Here is a 16,739-nt window from a genome sequence, read left to right on the forward strand (position 1 = left end):
ATCTGTGTTTATGAGAACAACAGTGGTCCCATGCAACATTAATCAAGTACACAGATAAATACAGACACAATGGAACCTGTATTTGAATGACTTGTCCAGCCAGACAGTGGTCACAATCATTTAATAAATTCAACTGGGTAAATAGAGAATATCCTTCGACACTCTCACGTCGTGGGGTACAAGCCTGTACCACATTCAACCACACATAACACTTTCAAAGTGTACAGAAAGGGCTTTTAGGCAAAAAAAGCAAAGTTGTTCTTTAAATCATAATACGAACAAGTATTTCCAAACTGCGCCATTACAACGACATTGTACATATTATATACACATAGTATATGGCACACAATTATGTCGACGGCGTTTCGATCCCACTTTTTAGATCAAAGGGATCATCATCAAGACTTTTAAATTAGTGCCTAATACTTTCAAGCATCTACAACCTAAAAGGAATTGGAGAAGGAAAGCTTTAAAACTATGAAACAATGTATTTGTCAGCGTGACATTGAGTGCAAAATTGTGATTGAAAAACTGTCCAAGGATTATTCAGGTGACCAGCTGATGGCATGTGCATGGCTGAGGATGGACGTGACGATCAATAAAAGTGGCTTATCTGTGAGTCGATAAGGTGAGATTAAAAGGTGAATTCATAGTGAGCTGCGAACAACCGTGCGCCTAGCCTATCAGGTAAGGGGAAGTCAGGAGGAAGACGTTCCTATTTACCGAAAACGGGATATTTAAAAAGGGTTAGCAAAACCCCAGGCCGGCGATTTCCAGGTCGGGGATGATGTGAAGGACGGCGCGGTGAAGATGATGAACCGGCGCAGTGAAAATTAAGAGCTCACCATGCGATAACGTGGGATACGGTCAGATTGTCAGGTTGCCACGGTGGGGGCCAACCATGCTGGAGTGGACCGGTACCTAAAATATGGAGTAATACAATCCGTCAAAGTTGTATTCTGTCCGCGAGTGTCATGCAGAGGCAGGACTGTGTTAGCGTTGTAGAACTTACCGGTTTAGTCGGTATCAAGGGAGTCTCGGCAATGCGAGCTGGATAAGGCTTGCGGGAGGCGGTGGCCACGCGCATTCTTAAGTTAGACGAGGAGGACGTGATGGAAAGTGACGAGGGGCTAAATGGCCCTGTATTGCTCGCGAGTACGGCGGCCACATTAGAGAGACAAAGTGAGCCCGGGAGGGTGGGTGAAAGTGACAATAGTGCTCGTGGGTGACAAGGTGATAAGTCATGGTCATCAATTAAGGACTATAATTCATATCCACTAAGGTACAATAAATTAAATAGATCTGCAAATTGAATGAGAAAAAACAATAAAATAAAACTTGCAGATTGAATGAGAAAAGACAGGCAAAGCAAAAACCAAGATAGATAGTTATTATCTGTGTGGCACACCCCATACTCTTCAGTTGTGTGTTAACTCTAATCAGGTGCTAGAAATGTTTCATTTAATAACTCATTAAGCACCTTTATTTATTTTGGTTAACATTGGTGAACATTGATCATTTTTGATAAGTCTGTAGTGTGAGTTGTGCCAGTACTTAAAGTAAGCTTCAGTGGCGGCTTGTGCTTAATTTTTAGATTCTGTCAGTTGTAGAACTGAACTGCTGGGTGTATAGTGATTAGTATGTTATATAGTTGAAAGGACATTTAATCAAACATTAACAGTATGATAATATTATAAATGAATATCCTGGTACATAACATTCAATGTCTTGCAAAGACAACATTTTCCAAGCCCAGAAGCCATTAAAAAAACTATAGATTTTTTCAAGCAATGTGAACTACCTAAACTGAAGTGTTGGAGTCCTCGAATCCCTGTAGCTCAAGTTAAAAGCCTTAGTTTCTTAGATACATAACACACCACCACACCACTGACACGTGATGCCTGCTGATAACCACACAAGGTAGAAGGTCATTCACAAGGTGCAAGTGATAAACATTGCATTTAATACTTCCTCTTAGGAAAGGCATACAGTTCACATGCAAATCTAGGGCAGCCTGCCAGTTCACCACATTGATCAGATGCACTTGAAGGGCCAGATTTACAAAAGTGTTGCAACGCAGTGCAGCAGCCAAAAATGCTCTACTGCGTTGCATGACAGAGAGAGAGCAGGAGAACGCCATATCTACAAAGACATTTTGCGTTTTTTTCAGGCAACTTTCCAGCACAAAACAAGTTTGCACTGGCAAGTAAATAACAAAGAAAAAACATTTTCTGCTGGTCTGCGTCACTTTTGTGCCATTGTGTTCAACAGGTTAGTGGATAAATATGACAAAAAATCATGAAACATCTGCAGATTATCTCCTTACGGCTATAGTCAGATAACTCATCCTTGCAGGAGATTTGCCATTTAACAGATACTCAGAAGCATCTCTATATTCACAATTGGGGTTAAGTGTTGCCACCCCACTTCCACTCCATAAGGATGCACAAGAGTTGCTACTACTAAATAATGTGTATTATGTGGTTGACGAACTGTGCTGTGAATCCACGGGAACAAAAGACGTAATACCGTAGCATGAAGCTTGGTCAGTTGGCTCAGTGGGTTAATGCATCGCCTTCAGGGATCTGTGTTTGCCCTCCTGGCCCCAGGTTTGAATCCTGGTGTTTCCACTCAGCCTTTCATCCCAACAAGGACTTTCAAATGAATATCATTGAGTAGAGTAACAATAAACATCTGCTGTTCTGCATCATGATAATCACTAACAACACATAAGTTATGTTATGAACTGTACAAATCAGATATTTCTTAATAATTAAGCAAGGGTGACTGATCCAAAGCGACTTGATTATACAGAGTGGACCAGTGCAGAAGTGATTTTTGAGGCACCAATATTTGTACTGCCGCACCATTTCAATGGCAAGAACTTCAGCCTAATATTGAACTAAGCAAGCAAGTAAAGCAAGGATTATTCTCCTCCCCACCAAAGACTTTTTAGAAAACATGAGACCAATCCTTTCATATTGGACGTCCATTTCACAAACAGATTTGGTCAAATCTGTAGGTATTCCAGGCCATTCTGAAGAGAAAATCCTGAAATCTCCCAGCATTCAAAGGTCTTGTACATAAACCACAGCATTATGTCTCAGCAGCAGTAAATCTAGTACATTCTGGTAAGTAAATTGTGAGCCGCTCAAGTGCTGCTTTAGGGCTGCATTGACTGAAGACCCCTCGTTCCATCCCGCCTTAGGAACAGTCGCCTCCTGCTCCCTGTGTACCGGTGGTTCCCTGTGTCCAGCAAGGATAGTGCAGCCCTGCTTTTGGGAATCCACTCCTGAATGTACTTCATTTAAGAGCCACTCAATGCCTCTCCACAGACATCCTTGCATTCAAGAGCTATGATGGCTCTTCCGTTCACCAGTTCTAAAAAATAAACCTCCATTGAAATCGAAGTACTGATGTTTCATTAGTGTAATGTGTGTGCAGTGCTTCAGAAAACTAGCTTAATCAATGACGGTGTAATATCCTACCTAAAGTGAACCCAGCTAGATGTCCCAAGGCTGAGGAAGGACCAACACTCCTTCTTTGTATGTTCATCCTCTACTGTACCCATGATGGTCAAATCCTCTCTCACACCACTGTCCTATTCTGGTCTGAAGATGTGGAGGTGTCAAGCTCCTTCAGGTGTGAGCAGTTTCAATCATGGTGCTTCAGGCAGGACGTATCTGGGTCAGACTCATGATGCTCTCTTATATCAGGACTATTGATCACTCCTCATCAAAAAGGCGGGTCTCAGTTGCAGTCACTTAGACATGAGGGTTCTCTAACAGGGTCCCTCATAGGAGAGGTTTTTGGTAAAAGACGTTCAGACATCAGAACAGATGCTCAACATAATACATGTATTTATTATTTTTTTACAATTTTATATAGTGTAAACTGGGCCTGAAGGTATTGGAGTGCTTTACATGAGCAACAGCTACATTACACAAGGTCACATTCTATATATTTTTTTTAGGCATGGGGAGATTAAAAGATTTTGGCCAGAATCACGGATGCCGAGACTCAATCCTGGTTCCCCAGTTTCATAGTCGGCAGCTCTGGCTGTAGCACCACATCCTCTCAAAGACTTGCACATTTGACTCTGGCCTGCATAGATTTGAGTCTGGCTCTCCATCAGTGCTTAATTTGAGCCGATGGTTTCCAGTGCTCAACACCAGCACTTAATTGTCAACACCCGTACTTATTGCAGCTACCACATGGTGGTGCTGTTTGTGTAACATAGAGATGAGCACAACAAGAGTTTTGTATTAATCAAATAGACTTTAAAACTACTAATTCATACCTCCCACGCCATTGTTATAGTTTTTGGGGACCTCAAACATTCTAAATTGTCACACTTTTCGCAGTGCGATGGCTAGTTGTTGTGTTTGTACTGTCAATGGCAGTGCTGGCAGTGGCAATGGGTGTAGCAAGCTTTGGTGGCATACTGACGTGGGCCCTGGCACTTATATTTTTACAAATTAAGCACTGCTCTTTGTCCCTATTGCACATGAGCTCCATAATAGCGAGACACTATGAACCATGATGTTGACGTGTAATTTGTGTCAAAGACAGAAGCAAGCTTATCTCAAGCAATCTGATTGCTGCAGCAGCCTGAAATCCTCCCTTTATGCTAACATCCACCGATCTGTGAACTCATGGTTTCATTTAAAAGCTTATTCCATTTATGTTATATTATGTGTGTACACACTCTAAAGGCAGAGGGGCTATGAAGTGCATATGTTACATTTAATGCATTCATGCATTTCATTTATATTTCATATTTGCAAGAGTTTTCCTGTAAGGAGCGAAGCGATCAAATTCACCTTTGTACTTGGATGAGTTGCCAGGTATAATTAAGTCAGTAACAACGTAACTGGTTTCTCTCTGCTGTAATTACCGGATAAACCTGCACTTCTGTATGTGGTATGTGGCCCTTAAAGCCACCTTTGTTTGATTGTAAATCCACCAGATAGTTCCTGGAAAGGTTCAACGTTTCTTGTGTCATGACTGAACTAAGAGTGGTGTAACTGGATTTTGTATGCTGGAGCTAATGTTACCTCTCTTCAACAAATATTTGACAATTAATTTTCAAAAGGGATTTTCTCACTCTTTAGAAACGAACTGTCAGTCAGGTATATTTCTGCTATCAGAGGAGTTTTGAAAAGTAGGTGAGCATGCAAGGGTGCTTGGGTCAATGAACTGAAAGCTAAAGCCACAGTCAGGTGACAATAATTACAGGTTTAGCTCTCGCACTTGCCTGAACAACTGAGAAAAGGTAGCCTGACCTATATATTCGCTCCCTGGAAAAATTCCACCCACACCTTCCACATCATTATGTCTCTCCTTAGAACGAGTCCTGAGAACCCAGAAGATGGCTAGTTACACAAGTAGCCAAGCAAAAGACTTGGGGTGGCAGTGGAAATGTCTGCATGACATAATGCAATTTCCCCGTATGCATTACCTTCATTACAGTCCTGCTTTTTATTTCTTAGTGAAATGATGCTCATGTGGCTTGGAGCCCTTTATTGTATTCCCTTGTTTCTTTCTATGTCATGGAAACTATAGAATGACTATAATGAAGGCTACATTGCAATCCAAACTTTATTTCACATAGAAACAAAAAGTGGACTTTAATACAGGCAAATGAGCCTCCAACATAGCCTGACTTAAGTTTATTTAGCGCCTGGCTTTAATGGGCTAACATATAGTTTGAGAGCATGAGCACCTACTGCTAAGAGCTCCAAAGCAAAACAAACAAAAAAATATATATAAACCCTTCCCTTCTATCCCTCCACTATCCTTTTCAATCCAAATAACAGACTAACATGTCTACCACTTAAATTAATTTCATATTTCACTTCACCAATTCACCACTAACACTGTATGGGTTCCAGAGTAGCGTGCAACTTGCCGAAAAAGCACTTCAACACCCCATCAGGCATGGCCGTTTCTACCATTAGGCAAGACTAGGCAGCCGCCTAGGGTGGCAAAATGGCTAGGGCGGCAAAAGGGGGATTTTTTTTATTTATTTGAACCTACGAAAGTAAAGCTAGGTGGCCGCCTAGTCCTGCCTAATGGTAGAAACGGCCGTGCTCCTCCTGCAACACTTCACTATGGAGATAAATGAAAACCTGCTTTGTCTTTCCGCCCCACACCTCCCTTTGTTCAGCCCTTAGACTGCGACCTCAGGCCCAGGGCACAACAATGAGCACTTCCCCGGGGTCTAGGAATGGGCCCTTCGGGGCATTGGGTGCCCTTTGCAGTATTGTCAGTTTAACTGGCTCCTTTATTGCTGAAAAAAGCGCAATTAAATAAGGGGTAGGCGGAATCTGCCAATCAAACTTCGCTCTCTTCTTTCTCTGCTGGGCAGCAGTTCCCACTTTCAGTTAAAAATGAATGTGTCCTCATGATGTAACGTAACTTGTGCTTGTGTAAAGCGCTCTGGTACCCAATACTTATGGGTCAAGTTAGCGCTATATAAAACTCTGTAAAAAAAAAAAAAAGAACTGACCACTAGCCTAGTGTCATGCCCGATACCGCCATCCGGTAGTGACTGTTTAGGCCAACATCAATGTCCACGCTGGTATTTTTGAACCAGTGCATACCCTGTTAAAAGTAAGACTACAAATCCCAGAATGCAGTTCACAGGTGGCCGCAATCCCGGGATTGGTTAAAGGTGTTCCACCACATGGAACCACTTGTAAACTGTGGTGAAGTGTGCATTCTGTCTTGCACCGGCTCAAATTCTGGTCAGGATTACTCTTATAGCGGTACCACGCACAAGCTTGTCAATAACTTCTATTCACAGCGCCAAGAAGCAGTTAATTCTGTGTTGTACGCCAATATTAACGTCTTGCCATAGTCTCTGATTAGCACTGATTTGAGCATCATGAACTATAATCTCCCAGACGTGGAAATCTTTTAATTGTTGTGATCAGCCTCTATAAAATGGATACAATGGTAGATGATAACTAGTTTAGGTGCCTCAGTGAAAGAAAAAAAACAAGCGTGGCAAAACCACTAGGTCTGGCCTTGGATGATGGAGCAAGTTATTATTTTTGTTGTTTCTGGTTTTGAAAACGAGGTGCACTGGATGCCTCGTTGTATTTAAACACAAGGCTCTATTGGGCACCGGTGTACATAGTTCTGTGAGTGTATGGCTACCGTAATGGTCTGGCCTGGGCCTTTCGTTGAGGTCGTTTGCTGGACTGACTGTTGTGATCGTGTTTCCTGATAGTAAATGAGAGTAACATAGAAGGGTTTGGCAGTAGAGGGTGTGCCTCTCTAGCCCGGATGACAGGGGGAGAGAGTGATGGTAGTAAAAGGGAGGGGGTGGCATTTTTCAATTCTCGCCTAGTGTGGTAAAACCCCTAGAAACGGCCCTGCCATCAGGGGTAGCAAGCGCTATATGAATGCAGAACTGTATACCTGTTCTACCCCTTCGCTATCCTTCTCAATCCAAATTACTGACTAACATATCTACCACTCAATTTACTCTTATATTTCACTAAACCAATTCAACACTAACACTGTATGGGTTTCAGAGTAGCGTGCTACTCGCCGAAAAAGCACTTCAACACCACATCAAGGGTAGCAAGCTCTATGTAACTGCAAACCTTTTTCCCTTCTCTATCCCTCCACTATCCTTCTGAATTCAAATAACTGACACATACCCACCACTCAAATTACTTTCATATATTTACTATACTAATTCACCACTAATCATTTTTGGGTTGCAGAGTAGCGTGCAGCTCGCCAAAAAAGCGCTTTGACGCCTCGTAAGGGGTAGTAAGCGCTATATAAATGCAATTACAATACAATACAGTAATCCCAGACATGCTGACTTTACCAATGCTTGCATAGCATTGTTTTGCCATTTAGGCTGCTTTCCTGTTCGTCTTCTGCCTTTTTAGCCCTCTTTTAAGCTTTAACAAATTGTCGTGTTTAAAAACATTAAAAGAGAAAACTGTTTCTTTTATATGTAACCAAGTGTCTGAGTACCTTCATGGAAACTTCCTTTTTCCTTGACCCTCATCAGGCTGGTTTCCGCCCTCTTTATTCCACAGAGATGGTGATTGCGGCAGTAATGGACACATTGAGAACCGGTGCCGACAATAATATTCCTCAAGCCCTTGTACTGTTAGATCTGTCGGCGGCTTTTGACACGGTCGATCATACCATCTTGATCGACCGTGTCAGCAATGCCGGCATTCGCGGCGTTGCCCTGGACTGGGTTCGTTCCTTCTTGCAAGGCCGCTCCCAGGCAGTCCACCTCTCCACCTTCTCTGCCCCTTTTATCCCCCTCACCTGTGGTGTTCCCCAGGGCTCAGCTCTTTCCCCTCTCCTCTTCAACTTATATATGCAACCGCTCATGGCATCTCTTCGTCACTTCCCAGCTACTATATATAACTATGCAGATGACTTGCAACTGATTTTTCCTTTGGATACCTCACCCTCTTCCCGTCTTAACTTCCAAACTACTATGCTACTCATCTCCGATTGGATGGCTCACAGCCAGCTCATCCTGAATCCGGCTAAAACGGAACTTGTGCTGGTGGGCGGCCCTTCCAACCCTTGGGATGACAACTTTTGGCCCTCTTGCCTTGGCTCTCCCCCTCGCCCGGTCAACACCGTGAAAAGTCTAGGAGTGATCATCTCTGAGGATCTATCCATGAAACATCAGATCTCAGCAGTAACATCTTCCTGCTTTTTCCAGCTGCGCAGGATCCGCAAGATCTGTAGATTCCTCACCAGAGAGGCACTCATACTAGCTGTATTGGCTTTGGTCATCTCCAGGGTTGACTCTGCTAACATCTTGTATGTGGGGATCCCGGCCTACCAGCTTCAAAAACTTCAGCTAATTCAGAACCAGGCTGCCCGCCTGGTGTTTCACCAACCCAAACACCAGCATGTTTCCCCCCTCCTGAGGAGCCTCCATTGGCTCCCGGTGGCTAAACGGTGTTTCTTCAAACTTGGTTGTACTTTATTCAAGTCCCTTCACAATCTCGCTCCTGAGTTCATCTCCTCTAAACTCAGGCGCTACCTCCCATCTCGCAATCTTCGATCCTCTGCCGATAATCTTCTATGCATTCCATTGAACCGCCGCAAAAAACACGGCGGCCTCCGTTTCTCTTTTTTAGGTCCCACCTTCTGGAATTCCCTCCCTTCTTCCTTTCGCCATTGTCCCACCTACGAACTGTTTCGAAAAACCCTGAAAACTCACCTCTTCAAGTTGACTCTTGAGTAATTCTCCCTGCCCCGGCTCGTCAGGTCTGTTATGAGCGCCAAGAAACCGTCTCGGTGTACGTGCGCGGTACAAATTGTTTAACATAACATAACATAACATATCAATGTTTTATCTATCAGTACTTTTGTTATTTTCGTTGTTTCATTTTTGTGCAGGGAAGACCTTTTCTCAATGCAGTCGCAATTCAGATGCCCTGTGCCCCAAGGGTGGAGAGAACTCGCCATTGATTCAACCAGCTGGTTTGAGTATTTTTTGCTACATGCAGTCCTTTTAAACTGAGAGGGTATGAAACATATGCAATCCGTCGGTCAAAAGTGGGCACAAATTGTTAACGGTTTTCTTACTCCTCTGCGGTATCACACTGCACAGTGTTCCATTGTGTCAATTATACAATCACACTGTATGCCGTTGTATACAGAGAAATCCCTAGGATATCAAATAAACAACTTTTAATCACATTTTCCATTTCAGAGGTTTTCCATTGCTTTGTAAACCTATGGCACAGGGGCAGTAAGGAAGACAACTGTGTTTAGTCAAGTACCAATAGAGCTTCTCTGCGTGTGTGTGCGTGTGTGTCTGTCTGTGCGTGTACGTGTGTGTGTTAGACAGTAACAAGACAATCAGTGCAGACTGACTCTGTGAGTACTTAAGGCAGACAATCAATCCATATCTATAAGGAATGTCGCACTGGTATGGTTTGTTGGGATGAGTTTCAAGTGTACACATTTCACATTAACACTTTGCGCAGGGGGAGTGTTGTCGTTTGTAGGTTATAGAGAGCGCAGTTCATTGAAGACAAATAATAGTGCTGTGAGGGTACTGAGTTTCTGAAACATCACACTATATGTATAACCAGAGCATACATTTAAGAAGATTAGGATAAAGTAAACCAGGATTTGGGCTGCTGTATTTTAGACGAATCTACTTGAAGGTTGTGGAATTGTGTGAGAGTGTTCTTCATGAGGGAAGTGCACATCCAGGATGAGTTTATGTTGCCTTTAAAGAAGAGAGGGTGTATTTATGTGGATGTGATTGTGTGCAAGTGTTTGTGTATGACAAGTTCTCATATGTCTTCAAAGGAGTATGCCGTCATTTTTTTAAACAGTGGTTGAGACACATAGAGAAGGAACGAGTGAGTCAGTAGCTAACTAACACGTCAGTGATTTTGTTACAGTATGCATTGTGCTTAATCTGAACCGGTAGTTGCAAGTGGGGCCAGCCATCACTCATTTCAGGGGACCACACTTATTTTTCCTCATTAATCTGCGACCCACAGCAAGAAAGGCAAAAGCACACAAGGGCGAAAGAAGGAGGAAGAGAAAGGCAAAAAAATGACACAAGGAGAAAACAGAGAATAAAAAGCCTGCAAGGGCGAGATAAGGTGGCAGGGAGGGTCTGGTGGTGGATAAAAGAGGGATGAGATCCAATCAGGGCTACACAGCCTTGGTGTTCAGCATCCCCTATATTCGTTTTACCCGTCACAGGCTTCAAGTTCTGACCAAAACTATGTGTCCCAGCACTTATTGTTTTACAAATTAAACAAAGAGCGCACAAGGAGTCAGAAAAAAAGACATCATAAAACTGAAATTATCAGATGAAAGTTGAGTACATCTATAGAAACATTAGGATATCTGTTAACGCTGTGAGTACATACAAATGTATTTTTCTAACGTATTGCGTTACAGCATCGAGCTGATTTCTCATACGATCATTATAAAGCCAGGCATTATTAGGTTTTCATTTCAGATATTCAAGCAACTGTTTCTGAGGTCTAGAACACAACATGAGAAGTGCGGTCCACACTCAGGCGGTCAAGAACCTCAGGGCGCAGAACAGAGAGGTCTGGGTAGGCGCTTACCTTTAAAAGCTCTGGTGATTCACTCCCTTCTTCCACCACGATCAGCTGCGCACGCCCCATCCTTTCATTGTCTCGAATCCCACAGGCCACTTGGGCAGCCTTGAAACGCTCATACTTGTTGCACGTGGAGCCACACCACTGGTAAATTTCCTAGAGTAAGGATTTAAAGAATTACCATCAAATTTCTGTATAGAGCTGTCGAAAAGGGATAACTAACTTGAATACTACAATTTCCCAAATGCATTTGGGGCTTATTTATGAGCCCCTGTGTCCCTTTTGCGCCACCAGTGCGTCACTTTTTGTGACGCACCAGTGGCGTAAAAAATGCGTCATATTGCGTCATTTTTACAAAGTGACACATCTAGGTAGATGTGTCCCTTCGTAAACCCCTGCGCTACATTATACCTGCGGCAGGTATAATGTATGCAGGGTGGGCGTACCCCCCGCAAGAAAGGGTCATAGGAGTGGCGCAGCGACATCTATGAGATTTTGGTGCACCACTTCTAGGACGCCAATGCGTCAAAACCTTATGCCTGCCTCATGGCAGGCTAAGGGTGACTCAGGCCCTTTCACATGGGGGTTGCCCCATGTGGAAGGAACATTGCTGGAGTTGCGTCAGGCTTCGACACAACTCCAGCAATGCGCCACTTTTTGCACTGACAGATACGTCAGTTACACTGACGTATCTGTCCTTCCTTGCGACATGATGCGTCATATTGTAAATATGAGGCATCATTGGTGTCAGAAGGAGGGTGCACTGAGAAGTGGCGCATCACTGCGTGAAAGCAGCGATGCGCCACTTCTCGTAAATAAGGCCCATTAGTTTTACTGTGAGCTTTTCCACATCTTTACATATTGTAGATGTACAGTTGTGTTTCCTTCTTAGCTTGCAGTAGCCTGGAGCTCCTTCCTGTGTTTATGACCATAGACAAAGAGCAGAGTTATATGTGGTTTGTACGTGTCAACGTCTCTGGCTTGAACCAGTTTCTTCTCATGATGCGGTCAGGGGCGACACTGGTGAGTGTGAATGACCCGTAGATGGAGGCGCCACTTAGCCCAGCTTTTAAATGTCTCTGAGTCTGAGCTAACCTACTAGGTTCATAGGACTAAAGTATTTTAGTTACATCACACAATGCTGGAATCTCTGGAGCCATTTCTTATTTCTTTCTTGCTTTTCAGGGTATGGGAACATGAAGTAACAAGCTAATATGAAAATGAGAGAATCACATTGACTTGCATCTGTTGTTTTCATGTACCAACATACTTACAATATTCGGGTTAAGAAGTGAAGAGATGTATTGCACTTGTGGGAGGATGGGTGAGAAATATGGAACTTTTGGAAATCAATAGCTCCTCGTTGACCAGATAATGCTAAATAGACGTATTATGTCTGGTGTTCAAACGTGTTCAAATGAAGATTAGTACCCTGAAAGCAATTCAATTGTATTCCAGTTTGGAAGCCATGCAGTAAATTGCTTGAAAATAATGTTCACATGACTATTGACTTAATATTTATTTATTTATAAAGTTTTAACTTTGAATTTAAATGCCAACTTTAATCACACAGTCATTGACAGATACTCATAGGTTATTTTTCCTCGTTATATCAAAATCTTTAGATTGTTTCATTTTTCACTTATTCTTTACTGAGAAAATATGAAGGAAATGATCATTACTTCCCCCAAAAATATGAACAGGTCTAAATTCTAATAACACCATCCAAATTAATTCAGGTAAATCCAGTCATGCATTTTTTCTTAAGAAATACCAACGCATTTGTTTGGCTATAACTTCCTCGAAGCAAGAGCCCTGATTGATTGTACTCAATTTTCCTACACGTCTGTCAACACATGACAATGCGTCGAACACATTTACTCCTCTGGGTTGGGCAAGAGTTGGCTGGGTGTATGGTGATCTGTCATTTAGTTCTAACATTATCCAGTGCTTAGGTTAGTTAAAAATAGTGCCACCCACATGAGTTTTAGTTCCTGCTCCCTCACCTCCTTTTGAAAATACCGTAGAAATAATTGTATAACCAATTTAAACTGTAATACTTATCAATAGTTAGTTTTGATAATTCTACCAATAAATAAGAAATGGTTAGCATTGCACAGAATTCCAAAAAGTAACACATTAAAAATACTCCAGTCTTGTGGTTAGCAAATTAGACCTTAGCTCATGCGGTCATCATCATGTGATCTTCTAATTGCAACATGTGATATTGCAAAAAACTAATGCAAATACCGTATTTTCAATTTTCACAACTGGATACCAATGTCAACCCCTCTTCTGGTACATGAGCTATTAAGAGAAGAAGCTTATACATCTCTAAATTTGAATGCCAGAGGCTTCAAAGGAGCATCCCTCCTCTCCTAGGTAGTTTTATTAACAAATCCCAGTTGCTGACATTGTGTTGGTTAAATGCCCTGAGATAATGTATTCATATTTCTATTTGTAGAAGAGCAGCCTCTGTGAAGGTGAAACGAAGAGGTTCTGTTGTCCATCCTGGTACCTTGCACGATGCAACCACATGACTCAGCAAACACCTAGAGATTGGCATTAGAGTGGGCTTTCAGGTTCACCCTGACTGTAGGGTGTCATAAACATGTGGCATTTTAGCCTCCTGCTATACCTCTGAGGGAACTTAGGAAGCTGACTTTGACTGTAAGCAGAGGTGGAGGGGATCACAGAGCTGGGTGACTTGAGCGTGAAAGGATCAGGGGGTAGATTGTATTAATGTAGTCCAATGCTGAGGAAGCCACAGCTAGGACCAAGGTGATACAACCAGGAAGGTTCAGCAAGGAGAGCACGGCATAGAGTAAGTACTCACAGGCGTCAAAGACACACAATTCTCAAACTAACTTGCTGGAACAGGGCAGTTTTTAGTGGAACTTAATCACAAGATTTACCCCATTCTGGATGTGATCCGGATGCGGGACAGATGAAATTAAATTTTGTTGTGTCAGTTGAGCTAAGCTGCAGGATTTTTGTCTTTTTTTTAGCATTTTCTGTCTTGTAGCCCCTCCACGCAGAAGCGGACTTGCTCTCTAGCTCTTCTGTTGTTCTTGGTACACTGGTGCATCATCAGTGCACATGTTGCATGCAGTGTTGTAGGATATGCTGGCTTAAGTAAGAAGTGCTTGTGAGTATGTCCGCACTAACATCTTTGGGTACTATGCGTATTCCTAAACATGCACAGGGTCGGGCTTGGACGGAAATTAGGCCCTGCACTAAAACATAAGTGGTTTCCGTTAGTGAATTAGATAGCTAAAAATTAGCCCACGTTTGCAAATTGGGGCAGTTTTTAACTTGTAAATACACACTGTGTAGTATGAGAGTATGCAAAGTATGAACAACTGCACTTATTTGTGCTTGCTACAGGAAATGTTTGTTTTAATATTATTGAAATTCACAGTAAAAATCAGCGCAGCCAACAAGAAAATATGCACACAAACAGCCAAAAAAAGTCCCATACACTGACTGGTCAGACCAGCCCTTCGGGCACTGCCTGATTTAGTCCAACTTTGACATACTATATACCCGAGTAGTCCATTTGGAAGCAAATCTGTTGGATTATGCTGTGAGAACTGGGTCATGTACAATGATGCAAATGAGATAAGAATCCAGTACCAGCTGGGGTTGTTGGGGGTCAAGAGTGTCAAGCGTATGTGTGGACTCAGTATTTTGACATTTGCTAAAAGAGTGTATACTGCCTCCTGGCTAGGCCCAAGCTCTGCTGAACCTCTGCTTGTCTGACCTGCTGCTGAGCTTGCCCTGTGTTAAAGCTCCTAACCAAGCCCAAAAAGTTATGTATCGCTGCTGAGAGAATGAATCCATTCAACTCCTTAGCATGAGGCGGAGGTGTGCTTTAAGCTACAATATCAGTGACTCCGATGTTGATACGCTACTGCTGAGCCTGTTGTATCCTGCACTATTCAGGGAGAGAGGCTGCCTGGGGGCAGTGGTTAATTTGTAAAATATTAAGTGCCAGGGCTCTGGCCAGGAGGCCACTGCAGCTTGCACCATCCATCGCCCCTGTCATTGCTGCCAAAACAACTACTAACCATCTTTCTCGCATGTAAATGCGACAGTTCAGATTATTCCAGGTCGCCAAAGCTAAAGGTATAGCTGGAGAGGCAAGTATTAGTAATTTCTTTATGTATATTGTTTTCCTAAACAACTGTTATACTGCTCATCTCTAAATTTCTTGAGCAGCGCAACCTTGTGGCAGACTGCCCTAAGTGTGATGTTGACAATCAGGTGCCGGTGCCGAGCACCGGAAACCAATTAAGTGCCAGTGCTCAGCACCAGAAAGCTCCGGCTCAAATTAAGCACTGCCTGGGGGATTGAAGGCTTAAAGTGCTGATGCAATAGTGGCCACTCAACTTTCACACATTGCTGTACCAGCCTCTCCTATTTCATCAATTACTTTTGTTGTTTCTTTGCCCTTGCTGAACGTAGCGTTTGGCTATTTGGTTAGCCAGCACGCTGTAGCTGCCATGCAGACTTTATGACTGCATGACCACACACAATATTTGTGCACACCTACAAAGTAAACACACGCTGTTTTAGAACACCTTATGTAAATAATATCTATCTCTTACACAGTCCTACACACGGTATTGTAATCAAATTAAATGTGTTTTCTATTCTTTGTGAAATGTTTGAGCACAGTTGCGTGGTAGGTGGGGTGGGAGTGGGTGAAGGATACATCAGGAGTCTGGGTGCTGAGTACAGTGTGAGGATATTATTCGGTGCTCTGAGGTTGCTGAAGGGGTTCTTGTTCTAGAGCGGCTTCAGCATTCATAGAGGGTGTGATTAATTCATGAACAGCTGCCAAACTGGGACTTCCATGGAAAGAGCTAGATTGTTTTACAACAGAAATTCCACAGTGGTGAAGTGCCTGACATCGGAGGGCAAAGTATATATGTACTAATTGAACCGCAGATTTTTCTTGCTTGGAGAATTACTAATAATCACCTAAAATCCTCAGCCAGCTATTTGATACTTTAATCTTATGTTTCACTTTTTTGTCTAGCTGGCTGAAAAGAAGAGAATTGCGTATTATGTACAGGATAAAATAGTAACAATGCCACTATGCCACTAACGACTGCTTGTAAAAATAATACACTGTGGTCATACTGAGAAAGAGGGCGTGAGTCATATGCAGGGAGGGTCACATCAGTCAATCATTAGACTAGGAACTATTTCAAATGGTGTGCAGAGATACGCAGTAGGTGAATTCCCCATTTGTTACCTCAATCTGTAGACACGCAGATATTCCTCGTCAAACACTGTTGGACATGTTCCTTCTTAGAGGATTTCCCTAAAATTTTTGCTTTTTCCCCTCCAGGTTTTCGCTGATTCTCTTTTCGTGGCCTTAGGACTCTTTGCACTTTTCCACTGTAATGCAATGTGAATGCGCTCATGCCCCTCCTACCCATGCTAGGAAGTGGTGCTTACTTGATTGATTTAGGTGCTGTACCTGTGAGTGCCCTGTAAAAAGGTACACCACATACCCAAGGCCGGCACTGCACTGGCTGATTGATTATTTGATGGATTTACACCGTCTTTTTATGTAACAAGAGTGTATTGAGGGCACTGTGCGCACTTGGAGAGTGCAGCCTTGCAATG

At 42.8% G+C, this 16,739-nt stretch overlaps 1 protein-coding gene across 1 annotated transcript in view; it reads right to left on the minus strand.

Annotated features, from left to right (window-relative positions):
• The window catches only part of SCIN (scinderin), a 308,708-nt gene that overhangs the window by 171,961 nt on the left and 120,008 nt on the right, over positions 1–16,739 (minus strand). The window contains exon 4 of the mRNA XM_078663781.1: positions 11,106–11,255. Coding sequence (XP_078519907.1) covers positions 11,106–11,255 — 150 coding nt within the window. The remainder of the gene's footprint in view (positions 1–11,105; positions 11,256–16,739) is intronic.

This window comes from Lissotriton helveticus, chromosome 10 (assembly GCF_964261635.1).
Source record: "Lissotriton helveticus chromosome 10, aLisHel1.1, whole genome shotgun sequence".
NCBI lineage: Eukaryota > Metazoa > Chordata > Amphibia > Caudata > Salamandridae > Lissotriton > Lissotriton helveticus.